The sequence below is a fragment of the Orcinus orca genome, chromosome 16 (genome assembly GCF_937001465.1).
Source record: "Orcinus orca chromosome 16, mOrcOrc1.1, whole genome shotgun sequence".
In the NCBI taxonomy this organism is placed as follows: Eukaryota; Metazoa; Chordata; class Mammalia; order Artiodactyla; family Delphinidae; genus Orcinus; species Orcinus orca.
In genome coordinates this window covers 48,431,106-48,443,604 of record NC_064574.1, presented here as the reverse complement: position 1 = coordinate 48,443,604, position 12,499 = coordinate 48,431,106, and the positions used below count along the sequence as shown (strand labels likewise).

The 12,499-nt window shown below is 48.0% G+C and overlaps 1 protein-coding gene and 1 long non-coding RNA gene across 6 annotated transcripts in view; one reads left to right on the top strand and one right to left on the bottom strand.

Moving 5' to 3' along the window:
* OVOL2 (ovo like zinc finger 2) overlaps positions 1-3,602 on the bottom strand; it is a 28,200-nt gene extending 24,598 nt beyond the window's left edge. For 2 of the 5 annotated variants that reach the window (XM_049699126.1, XM_033429374.2), the window contains exon 1: positions 229-1,005. Coding sequence is in view for 2 of the 5 variants with exons in the window: in XM_004270400.3 (XP_004270448.1) it covers positions 1,020-1,240; positions 1,907-2,309 (624 nt within the window). In the remaining 3 variants the exon portion in view is untranslated. The other 3 variants (XM_004270400.3, XM_033429373.2, XM_049699127.1) reach the window with 3 other exon arrangements.
* A 231-nt stretch (positions 3,603-3,833) lies between these two features.
* Positions 3,834-10,192, top strand: LOC125961388 (uncharacterized). The gene is made up of 3 exons (XR_007472068.1): positions 3,834-3,975; positions 4,095-4,214; positions 9,176-10,192. It is a non-coding gene; the product is annotated as an uncharacterized LOC125961388 (long non-coding RNA).
* Positions 10,193-12,499: the final 2,307 nt, after the last annotated feature.

Sequence of the window (12,499 nt, the reverse complement as noted above, 5' to 3'; positions counted from 1 at the left end):
AACCCTAGGGCTTCCGCCCCATCTCGGTGCCTGGGCAGGGGGCTTCGGGACCACCCTGGAGCGCCCAAGAATTAACACCTACACCAAGGGCCTGGAGCCCGAAAAGGCTCACACTAAGGCCCACTTGGCTAGGAACTGGGGTTCTGTGATTCCTAAAAGCCACTCCCAGGCTCCCGCCGCCCGTGAGTCAGTGGAATGGGACAGCTTAGTCTTAGAGGTAGCGGATACCTTTGAGCAAGCAATCATGGCAGTTCCACACAGGAAAGCGCAGATGGGCGTCCGGATAAGCTGTGGCCTACAATTCCAGGAGGCTGGGTGGGGGTGGGGGCTGAAGCGCGAAGATAGAGGGAAGCAAACACTCCAACCCACTGGGGGCGGGGCAGTAGGCCAATTTGCAGTTGAATCCGTTCATCCGTGAACATAATTCAAGAAGATTTGACAAACACAAGTTTAAAGTGCCCGGCACAGACCTCGTGTCTAACGAGCACTTCATAATTGGCACTGGGAATAGTTGTGATTGCGAAAGACCCACTGTGTGCCAAGCTACCACCACTGCCTCCAGAACTCGAGGAAGGGGGCGAAACTCAGAATTCACAAAGCTGTAGGAACTGCACCTCAGAGGAGGGGAGCCCGGGGCCTGGGGTCCCTTCTTTCCCACTCCAGGAACTCCGACGGCCAGGGTGTTCCTCAGGCCCTGCGCACAGAATGGACTGCTGGGGGGAGGAAGCTGTGCCTGAGCCTTTAGGCAGCTCCGGAGGCCACGCGGAGGGCCTGTGCCCGCGCGGGAAGCCAGTCTCCGGGGTGCAGCAGCGCGGGCGGCCGGCTACCTGGCAGGCGGGAGGACGCGGGGAGGCGCCCTGGCCGCGACCCAGGGGCAGGTGCAGGAGCTGCGCTGCGGGCGCGCTGGGTGCTCGGGTGCCGGGGCGCGCGGGCGGGCGCGACAGGGAGAGGCGCCGGCCCTGGGAGCCCGACGCCAGGGCGTGGTGCAGGTGGCGGCGGGGGCAGAGTCGACATCGTACCTTGATTTTCGATCTGGCGACCGGGCGCTGCTTCGCCGCCAGGTGTCCACCGGGGACCTCGCCATCGCCAGGCTCGGGGGTTTCGCGCTCGGGGGCGCGCGGGGACGAGCTGCTCTCCGCGCCTCCGGGCTCCCCCGCGCTGTTGCTGCCGCCGCCGCTGCTGCTGCCGCCGTCGCTGCGGCAGTCCTCGGGAGGGTCGTGGAGCAGACGGCCCAGGCCCACTGCATGGGAGGGCCGCGCCCCGACACACAGACACGCGGCGTCAGGCCCGGGCGCCCGCGGCAGTTTGACCTGCGGGCGGTGCCGCCGCCGCCCCGCCCCGGACCTGGGCACCTCGCCAAGTGGGCAACGCCGCGGGGGTGGGCGAGAGAGCCCCGGACTCGGCCTCCTGAGCGATCTCGGGGTTCTGGGAGCCGCTCCTCAGTCCCAGTTACAGCGCCCACGAGGAAAAGAGGGCCCAGCGCGGCTGGGGACCCGCGCGCCAAATTTCCTCTCCCTGGGATGGGGGCGGGGGGCCTGACCTCGACCCATCCAGCCCCGGAGAGGTTGACCCATCCCTGTGCAACCCCACGAGGACGTGGGACTGAGGGTTGCCCCTACTGGCCCCTAGCCCCCTTCCCGGGCCACCCCGGCCCGCGCTGCAGCCAACGGTCCCGCCGCCGGGCAATTAGAGGCGCCCACTAGGGGGAAGGGGGCGCAGGGCGTCCCAGGTTCCCAGCCTCTCACTCTCGGTCCTCCCGCGCCTCCGTGACTTCCTCCTCCCCTTGAAAGAGGGACATGGGGGAGGGGGACAGTCCAGCCTCGGCCGTAGAGCAGAGGGGACCCGGCCACCCTTGCCCGCACCCCAGGAACCCGGCGCCCAGGCCCGGCCCCGGCGCGGCGCTCACCTGGGATGTAGGTGTCTGCCCTCTCCTCGTCCGGGAGCTCATCCCAGCTGCGGACCGAGACCCCCGGGCTCCTCCTCTTCACCAGGAAGACTTTGGGCATCGTGGGGCCCCCTCCCCGGACTGCGGCCCCTCGTCCCGGCTGCTCCCCTCTAGGGGCGGCGGCGGCTCGGTCCCCGGTTCCCCGCGGCCAGAGCCCACCTTCCCGCCCGGCCGGCCCTCTCCCTCCGCCCCCCGCCGCGGCGCGGCCCGGCCTCTCCCCCGCACGCCCAGCGACTCCCAGCCTCCCGGCTCGGCGACACCTATGCCTTAAATCGCGGGTGAGACCACGCCGAGGAAAAAGTTTCATAAGGTGGAATAGAAAAGGCACCAGGAAACTTGGGAGTGAGCATGCGCCCTGCAACATAACGGTGTCAACAAGCTCGCTACCTGTCCGACCGGTTCCGGCGGCCGGGGCTGCCTGTTCCAGCCCTTCCTTCGGCACGAATGTTTGCAAAAGAATTTAACGTCTCAGTCTTTCCCCCCTCCCCTTCTTAAAAAGGGAAGAACGTTTTTCTCTCAGCCCCCTGCCCCATTCCCCATCACAGGCACCGCAGGGCGAACTCTTTGAGGAAAGCACCAAGTCCGCTCCCCGGACGTCCCCCCTAGAGCTGGAGCCCCCGCGAGTCGCCCCCTCCCCCGCCCCCCCCCCCCACCCCGCCCCAGTGGATTCGCCTCCGACAAGCAAGCCAGAAAATGGCTCAGTTCCTCTGGACTTTGTGGATCATTCCCGGGTTTGTTGAAATCTCGGTGTGCGGAAGGGGGAGGCCGCGGGAGACTCCCCAGGATTCTGATCTGGTAAAGAGGGAACTTGGGAGCTTCAGCTCCCCCTCATAGACAACAGTCCCCCAAATAAACACAGTAAAATTAAATGTTAAAATTCATGCATCTTTACAACGTTATTTTGTGCCATACAATCTAAGAAAAACAAGTCCGCTTGTTCCACCACAAGAGTCCCCTTACCCCAAATAAACACGATGGAAAAAAAGCCAAGGGCTGGCTATGCAAACACAGCTTTGAAACAAATTTCTTATCCTCGCCCACTCCCATTATTGCCTCCCCTAGCCGTTTGCTCCCCAAATTCTGAGGCTGAGAAATACTTTCCAAGAAACCAGTGAAGATGGGCTACATATCCCCTCACTGCCCCTACTGGGGAGGTGGCTGGAGAGCTTGGTATTTATTTTGGGTTTGGGGTTTTTTGCTTGTTTGTTTGTTTTCATCTACCTTTATACCTGGAGGGCCGAGGATGGGGGAGAGGGTAGAGAAGGAAGGGGAGCTGGTAAAAGAAAGATGCCAAGTTTCTAAGAGCAGCTGTACCCGCGTTGCGGGATTTGGGGGGCGCGCTGCGGGTCCTACGACCTCTGCTCGGTGTGCCCAGGGACGCATAGCACCGCCTCCACGGCCGTGGCGGCCACCCCCTTCCCGGGGTGATCAGACGTGTGCCAGCTCCGGGGGCTGCGGGGACGCGGCCGGCCAGGGGTGCTCTGGCGCCAGCAGCTCGCCCATCCGCCCGACTCACCTGTCTGTAACCTGACCCGTTGCGCGCCCAGCCCACAGGGCGGGAGAATCAACACAGCGGTTTTCCCCGTCCTCTTCCGCCCTGGAATGGCCTTTGGGGACACAGCAGCCTGGTAACGGATTTCTTGGCTCGGCTGGAATACTCTCCCCGCTCTCGGAGACGGGGCGCAGCTCGGCCCAGACTGCTCAGGGTGCAGACGCGCCCCGCCTCCGGAGCTGCCCTCAAGGGGTCACCCTTTCTGGGCTCTTCCCAGTCTGGACTCCAGATTTTCTCTGAGAACGACAAACAAAGAAGGAAAAAGACTTTGCGCCGGGTGAGCCAGGGGAGGAGGAGGAAGACATTTCCATAGCGGCACAAGGAGACCAGGCTTCTTTCTCGTCCACGAGGCTGATGGCGCAGCTTCTGGGAGAGACTGCGAATGTATTTTTATCCGCCAACAAACTGGAGCCTTGCTAGAAAGAGAGAGCTTGGCTGAATGAAAGTAAAAATAGAGTAACACTGTGAAATCACGGAAGTATGTCCCATCTCATAAAAAGCTTAAAAACTTCACTTCATTCAAAATTCCTTATTTTACAAAAAAGACCCCATTAACAGAGCTTTTTTTCTTCTTCTTCACCTTTCACTGGATTTCAGATCACCGAATGCCTGAGACACTTTGTCCATTATTTGGAAATATTATAGAATGATAGGATCTAAGAATAGAAACCTCAAAATGCAACACAACCTTCAGAGGATTGGAGGTGAAAATAACAGGTATAATTACACTTTTATTCAACCAATTGTTGTATACCTGCCTATTCTGATATTTGCTGGATATTTCTTTGGAAGAAGGGAAATCTAATGTGTTATCTTTCTTTTGTGTGTGTGTGATCAGACGAGATAGGTTTATCAACAGTATTAACATTTTCAAAGAAACAGTTTTGCCTTTGTTGACTTTTCTCTAGTGTAAGGTCAGATTTCTAAGTATTATGAGAGGTATTGATAGAGTATTGCCTAAAAGTAGGATAAGAAATGGTAAAAAAAAAAAAAGAAAAAGAAAAAAGAAAAAGAAATGAACCCAATTCTTTTAAAAATCTCAAAAGTTTGGAGTTGGACGAGACGGAAGACACGCTATGGTCCAGAGCTCACCCAGTATTGCAGGGAGGAGGTGGTGCCGGCAGAGTGCCCTTGATAGGTGTGTCGCCAGCCCTGCTTGAATACCTCCAGTGCTGGAGAGCTCATTTTTCCAAAAAGCAGCCTATTCTCTGGTTAGACAACACTGATCTTGAAAGCTTTTCCTTCTGCTGTATGGAAATCTGTTTCCCTGCATTTCCATCTACCCTCTCCATTCTGCCCTCAGGGGCTACTGAGCCCCCTCCCCCTGATAGTTCTTCTAAAGCATGCAAGCACCATAGGTGTTCTCACTTAAGACTTCTTTTCTCCAGTAATGTATGGTGAGATTGAAATAGACAGGTACAAACCTGCTCAGTGGCATCCTTGGAGCAGACAGTTACGAGGAGAGGTTAGGATGTCAGGAAAATATTCCTTAAATTTTTTTTAAACATTTTATTGAAGTATAACACAGTGTTAGAAAAAATGCACAGATCATAAGGCCACAGCCAGATAAATTTTCACAAACCAAATTCACCTTTGAACCAGCACCCCAGACCAAGATAAAGCTGCCGGCTCTCAACATTCCATTCAACATTAGACCAGCTTCCTTATAGGTTCAATAAGGCAAAAAAGAAGAAATAAATGTATAAGGATTATAAAGGAAATAACAAACCAACATGATTTGTAGTCAGTATGATTGTCTATGTGGAAAACTCAAAAGAATCCTCAGATAAATTATTAAAATTAATAAGAGAGTTTAGGGCTTCCCTGGTGGCGCAGTAGTTGAGAGTCCGCCTGCCGATGCAGGGGACACGGGTTCGTGTCCCGGTCCGGGAAGATCCCACATGCCACAGAGTGGCTGGGCCCGTGAGCCATGGCTGCTGAGCCTGCGCGTCCGGAGCCTGTGCTCCGCAATGGGAGAGGCCACAACAGTGAGAGCCCGCGTACCGGAAAAAAAAAAGAGTTTAGCAAGGTTGTTGTGTATAAAATCTGTGTGTGTGTGCCTGTGAGAGTGGATATGTGTTGTGTCAATTGCATTTCCATATGGCAGTAACAGAAAAATTAAAAGTCTAATAAAAAAATTGACTTACAACAGCAACCAAAATAAAAGTGCCTTGAAGTAAATTTTTTAAAAATATTGTGCAAGTTCCTTGTGGATAAAATTAGAAAACTTTTTATTGGAAGACGTTAAAGAAGATACTAATCAATGGAAAGATTTACCATACTAATGGATTGGAAGACTCCGAGTCAAAAAGAGGTCAAAAATCCCCAAATTCATCTGCAGATTTAATACAATTCTTAAAAATATTTGGGGGGAAAAAGATCTTTTTGTGGGGCCTGACAAAATTATTCTGAAGTTTATATGAAAGAATAAGCAACACACTCCCGAAAAAAAGCCAAGGTGTATAGATTTGCTCTATCAGACATCAGTAGTAATTAAAAGTGTGCATTGGTACACAGATAGACATCGGTGCACAGGCTGACCACCATTACAGAACAGAGAGCCCAGAAACAGGCCCACACATATGTGGAAATTTGATTTATGAGAAAAGGCATGGCAGAGCAGTGGGAAAAGATGAGTCATTCAATAGGTGGAACTGGAACGTTGGTTATCCATTTGGGGAAAAATAAAGGAAATTGACTAACACACACACAGAACAATTTCCAGTGGATTAAACATTGAACTATATATGTATAATTATACATATATATTGGTTTGACCAAAAAGTTCGTTTGGGAAAAATCCGAACGAACTTTTTGGCCAACCCAATAGAGAGCTAGATAATGTAAAAGAACATATTTATGATATAGGGTAGAGAAGAGTTTCTTAAGAAACAAAAAACAGACCATAAAAAATTTGATAAGTCTGACTGCCAAAAAATTTTAAAGGTACCAACAGGCACCTTTAAAGAGAATAAGCTAAACCACATACTGAGAGAACTTTTTGCAACACATTTATCTTACAAATGCTTAGGATCCAGAATATATAAAGAACTCTTACAAATGAATATGCAAAGACAAACTCAACAGAAAAATGTCAAAAGACTTGGATAGGCATCTCCCAGAAAAGAAAACATGAATGGCTCATCAACATATAAAAAATACTCAATCTCATTAGTAAACAAGAAAATACAAATTAAAATGACAGTGAAATGCGATTTTATGTTTACCAGGCTGGCAAAATTTTAAAGTTTGACAATACTAAGTGTTGGTGAGGATATGGACCAATGAAATTGTTCAAACATTGCTAATGTGTATGTACATTGATTCAACCATTTTGGAAAAGAGTTTTGACTTTACCTAGTCAAATTGGACATACACATATTAAATGACCCAGAAATTCCACTTCAGGTTTTGTAATCTAGAAAAAGTCTTGCACTTTTGCACCAAGAGTCACAGACAAGAATATTCATCATAGCATCATTTGTCATACTCAAAAAAAATAAAAACCTCAACACAACCCAAATGACAATAACTGATTGGATTAATACATGGTGATAAATCTGTACAGTGGAAAGGAATGGCTCACAGACACACACATTAACAAAAGTAAATCTCAAAAGCATATTGTTGAAAGAAAAAAGCAAGTTACAGAAGAATTGTACTATAAGATTCAAATGATTTTAAAAAACATCAATGTAAACAATATATTGTTTAGGAATACAGACACTTGTTAAAACCATTAGGCAACAAGCAACGACTTGGAAGAATCTCTAGAGACTATGCTGAGTTAAAAAGGAATCCCAGGGACTTCGCTGGCGGTCCAGTTGTTAAGACTCTGTGCTTCCACTGTAGGGGACACGGGTTCGGCCCCCGGTTCGGGAACTAAGATTCCCGCATGCCATGTGGCCCGGCTGGGGAAAAGAAAAGAAAAGAAAAGTAATCCCAAAGGTTACCCATTGTATGATTCCATTTATATAACATTCTTCTTATTGTTTACTTTTTATTTAAAAAACTTTTATTCCATTTTTATTTGTAGTAAAGAAATGCAGGAAGATAAAATTTCAGTTGTTCTAACAGGCTTACCAAAAGGCCATTGTAACCCTTGACAGTTTCTTAGAGGCAACAAAATCTTTTCTGGTTATGCTTGTTTGTTTAGTTTAGAAACTAAATATGCTCACAGTGATACCTATGTATATTTGAGTTTAGTGCATTATCTTTTAATATCCTACATGGGAAAATAAGGATTTAGGGCAATCTCCCTTCAGTCTCTGATCCCTCTGAAATTAGTTATTTTCTCTTTAAAAAAATTAATTTTCCATCTTTATATTACTTATATATTTTATTTTTTTTTGCTAGGGCTCCATAACAGTCTTTTTTTTTTTTGTAAATCTTTTATTTTTTGCCCTATACTTTTTTTTAATATAAATTTATTTATTTTATTAATTTTTATTTTTGGCTGTGTTGGGTCTTCGTTGCTGTTCACGAGCTTTCTCTGGTTGCGGTGAGCGGGGGCTACTCTTCGTTGTGGTGTGTGGGCTTCTCATTGCAGTGGCTTCTCTTGTTGAGGAGCATGGGCTCTAGGCACAAGGGTTTCAGTAGTGTGGCACGTGGGCTCAGTAGTTGTGGCTCATGGGCTCTAGTGTGCAGGCTCAGTAGTTGTGGTGCACGGGCTTAGTTGCTCTGCAGCATGTGGGATCTTCCCGGGCCAGGGTTTGAACCCGTGTCCCCTGCATTGGCAGGTGGATTCTTAACCACTGCACCACCAGGGAAGCCCCCCATAACATTCTTGAAATGACAGCATCATAAAAATGGCGAAAAGATTGGTTGTCAAGAGTTAAGGATTTGTAAAAGGTCAAGCAAGGGATCCTTGTGTGATGGGACTGCTCAGTGTCTATAGTAGCTGATACACGAACCTGCACCTGTGATACAATTGTTTAGAATCAGACACACACACACACACCCACTCACACACCAGTGAGTACAGGTAAAACTGGGTAGATCTGGATAAGACCTGTGGGTCGTCTCAGTGTCAATATCCTGCTGATAATACCCTCCCTCGTTCCGTAAAATTTACCATTGGGGAAACTGGATGAAGGGCACACCACTGCATGTGAATCTGCATTATCTCAAAATGAAAAGTTTAATTAAAAAAAATTGAAAGTTGCTAAGAGAGTTGATCTTAAAAGTTTTGATCACAAGGAAAAAAACTGTAAGTATGTGTAATGATGGATGTTAACTAAATTTATTGTGGCAATCATTTTGCAATACATACGTATATCAAATCTGCATTGTACACCTAAAACTGATAGAATATTATATGTCAGTTATATCTCAATTTTAAAAAACAGTAGGCAAAGCAAGAAAATGATTGATACAAAAGTCAGGTGAATGCTGCTCACTTGGAGAGAGGAACGGGTCTGAAATTAGGGAGGGATAAACATGGAGTGGGGCGGGCATTCCAAAGTACTGGTAATACCGTATTTCTCAACCTGGGAAGTGAGAATAATTGTTGTTGTTATTTAACCATGTATACATATTTACACATTCTTGTCTATGTAATATGTTTGACAATATTTTTAAAACTAAAAAACCAAACCAGCTGATGTAGCGCACATGAGCCCTGCTTGAGGAAAGCTAGTAACTTGGCACACCTTCCCTTTTGGGTAATTTTCCCTTAGGAGTCTCACCTCCTCACAAGGGAGCCAGAAGATTGCTTTCTCAGACTCTCTCGCTGCTGGGTGCAAGCCTGTGACCCGGGATCCATGACCGGGGGTTCACACACACACTGGGTTTAGCACAAGGAGCGGGCGTCAGAGTCCTGGAGGCCCGTCCTGTGCTCAGCGAGGATGGGACCCCGGGCACGCGGACCACGGCGACAGAGCCCCTACTGGAGACGCCCGGAACTGCAGTCTGAGCATCGTTTCTGGCAGCTCGCTTCGGAGACTGATTCTATGGTCTCCTAGAGATTCCACGAGCTACTTAACAACCTTCCATAAATTCCTTTTCGCATTGAACAAGCTAGAGTGGAGTCTGTTGCCACACCTTGGGTCATCTATTCTGCAACTGGCGTTGTCTCCAGGACCTCATTATGTTGTCTTCCAATCAATGACAAGATTATGAAGTCTCATTCCCACGCTACTATAACTCAAAATAAAAACAACACGAACCACAAAATATGTATCCTTATTTTAAATCTTTGCTTTCTAGAATAATTTGCAAGGTGCTGGTTAAACTCCTGGACGTGAAACTTCTCTCTCTCTTCTCTCAGCCCCTCTCATGCTCTTGCTTTTCTGGTGCTCTAAACTGACACCTAATCTGCCTCTAGTCCTGCACTGTCCAAAACGAGAACCACCAGCTTGTCCTATGCGGCTGCTGAGCACCTGAAAGGTGGTTGGTCTGAACTGAGATGTGCTGTAAGTGTGAAATACACATTGGACGTTGAAGACACTACTGGAAAAAAAAAAAAGACTGCAAAATATTTCATTAATAGTTTTGTATATTAATTTATATGTTGAAATGATAATATTTTGGATATATTGCATTAAATAAAATGTATTATTAAAATAGAGTTCAGGGTTTTTTGTTTTGTTTTTTACTTTTTAATGTGGCTACTAGAAAATTTAACGTGACATCTGTGGTTCGAGATGTAATTCCATCTGACAGTGCTGGTCTAGACTGTTAATGACCAGCATGAGGCGCCTATGCTGTTCTGGACGGCTGTCCTTCAGCATCCCCACGTGTTCCTGGTCAGCATTGTGATTTGGGGGGTGACAGGGAGGTCGCATTGAGAGACCAGGACTTGGCATTGGACCATGGCTCTGCCACTGACACACTCCAGGGACATGGCAAAGTCATTTCAATTCTCTGAACCTCAGTGTGTTCATCCCTAAAATGGAACGATAACGTGTCTCTTACCTACTTCACACAGTTACTGTGAGTATAAAATGGGATCATATTTGTGAACGTGCCTGTAGGAAGCATTTTCCTATTGTTTAGATGCCAATGACCAATGTTAATCGAATGCCTTCTCTAATCCAGACGCTGGGTAATATGCACTAGCCACGTTGTTTCACTAAGCAACCATCTGTGGGAGAGAAAAACTCTTTTTATACCCACTTCACAAGTGAGAAAGCAAAGGTTTAGAAAGGTCAAGGACCCCTTCTCTCGAGCCCCTCGTTAGAAAAGCACCAGATGCCGAGAACATCCATCCTACGCTCAGCAGAAACCAGCAGTGTGTCCATCAGGGTCCCCAGCCAGCCTGGGATGTGCCATGCGGGGGACCCCCCTCGCCTGAGGGTTACTCTGTCTGTAAACACACTCAGAATCTTCCAAGAACAAGATCTCGGTGTCTCTTCCACACTAATGAGCTCTCCCTGCTCCTGGGCGCACCTGTGTCTGGGGAAGGGCAATGTCTACCTGTGGAGGCCACCTGGTGTTTCCACCTGCCCCCCAGGCATCCATTCCCCTGTCTTCCAGTAACTGAACATACGGTTCTGGACAGGCTGAGTTTACGCCTCCTGCGGGAGGTGGGTGCTTAACTCGGCTAATTAGAACCTTCAACTTGGCCACAGGGCAGAGATCCAAACTGAACCAGTGCTGGACAGGAGCTGTTGCCGAGACTCCGATTCCCTTGAGATTGAGAGAGCATGCGACACAAGCCCGGGGCAGGCAACCACCTTTGCCACCAGCAGCTGCCTGAGAATGCTGCCAACACAGAGGAAAGCAAAGCCAAAAGATGGAGAGAGCCAGACTGAGTCCTCATGACAGCCTGAAGCAAACCTACCCCTGGAAACGTTGAATAAATTCTCTCTTTCGTATTTTTGCTCAAGCCAGTGGGAGTTGTGCTTTCTCACTTTCTACCAAGAGTTTCAACTAAATACCTAATAAAAATGACACTTGTTCGCTTCTCTGCTGTCCTGTGATTCATGGAAAAGACAGTGTGTCCCTTCCCCATGAACCACAAGCTGGGTCTCCAAAGGCCACCAGACCACAATGACTTCTTAGCTTATTCCTATGAGACAGAGGGCATGCTTCTGTAAATTAAGGACGTACATGAGAAACAGCAAATCTCCATCATTTGGGCACCATATAAATATAAATAGATAAATGGCTTGGGAGTGAGTTGATTATCATTGTGAGTTACTGATCTAATCTTCTAAGATGCTTACAGGTGTGTACGAATCCAGATTCACAACTCAGGTATAGGGACAACGTCACAATTTTATTTTCTTTTACCTGACTCCAAGCTCCCATCCCAATGTGGTGGGTTTGCCATGAAGCCACCTTCTCTACCTTTTCTTCTAGATCCTGTCCCCAGTGAGGGGCATGAGGGTCCTCACTGCTTCTGGATCCTGGGATCCAACCTCCCTGCTCTCCCTCGATCCACACCTCTCCCCCCAACTTGTGAGTTTAGGTTTTCTTTAAAGACTGCAAGAGAGATGCCTCAAAAGCCTTTGCTTTTTCAACCCAGACCTCCCCAAGGACTAGAAAGCATCAAGGAACATCTACCTGATTGGTACTGATGAAGGAAAAATTACTACTTGAACATAATAAAAGTTAATATCTCAATAATATTCCCACCGCAAGGCTTCCCAGCAATGAACTCAACAAGGCAAGGCTCTGTGGCTGTTTGAGGCGTATTTACTGGTCTCAGGTAAACACGAACATGGAAGCCCCAGGTGAGAAAGTTGTTTTCTTTTTAATTCTCTTTGACCTTTCTGATTAGGTCCGGGAGAAAGTCTCAGCTTGGTGCTAATAGGTCTTTAACTCCTTTCTAGTACTGGCAAGACTCCCCTGTAAGGAGCAAGCCAACCTCAGGCTTTGATCCTCTGTCAGGCAAGCAATGGGTACCTGGTTAAACTTTAACAACATCATTCTGCTGGTCTATATTGCTATCGATATTTTCAGCTTTCCCCCTGTTTATGGCAAGTGACATTGGCTTTCTATTTCTTGTAGTGGTGTGAAATGTCCTATTTATTTATTTATGTTTATATTCTATTAGA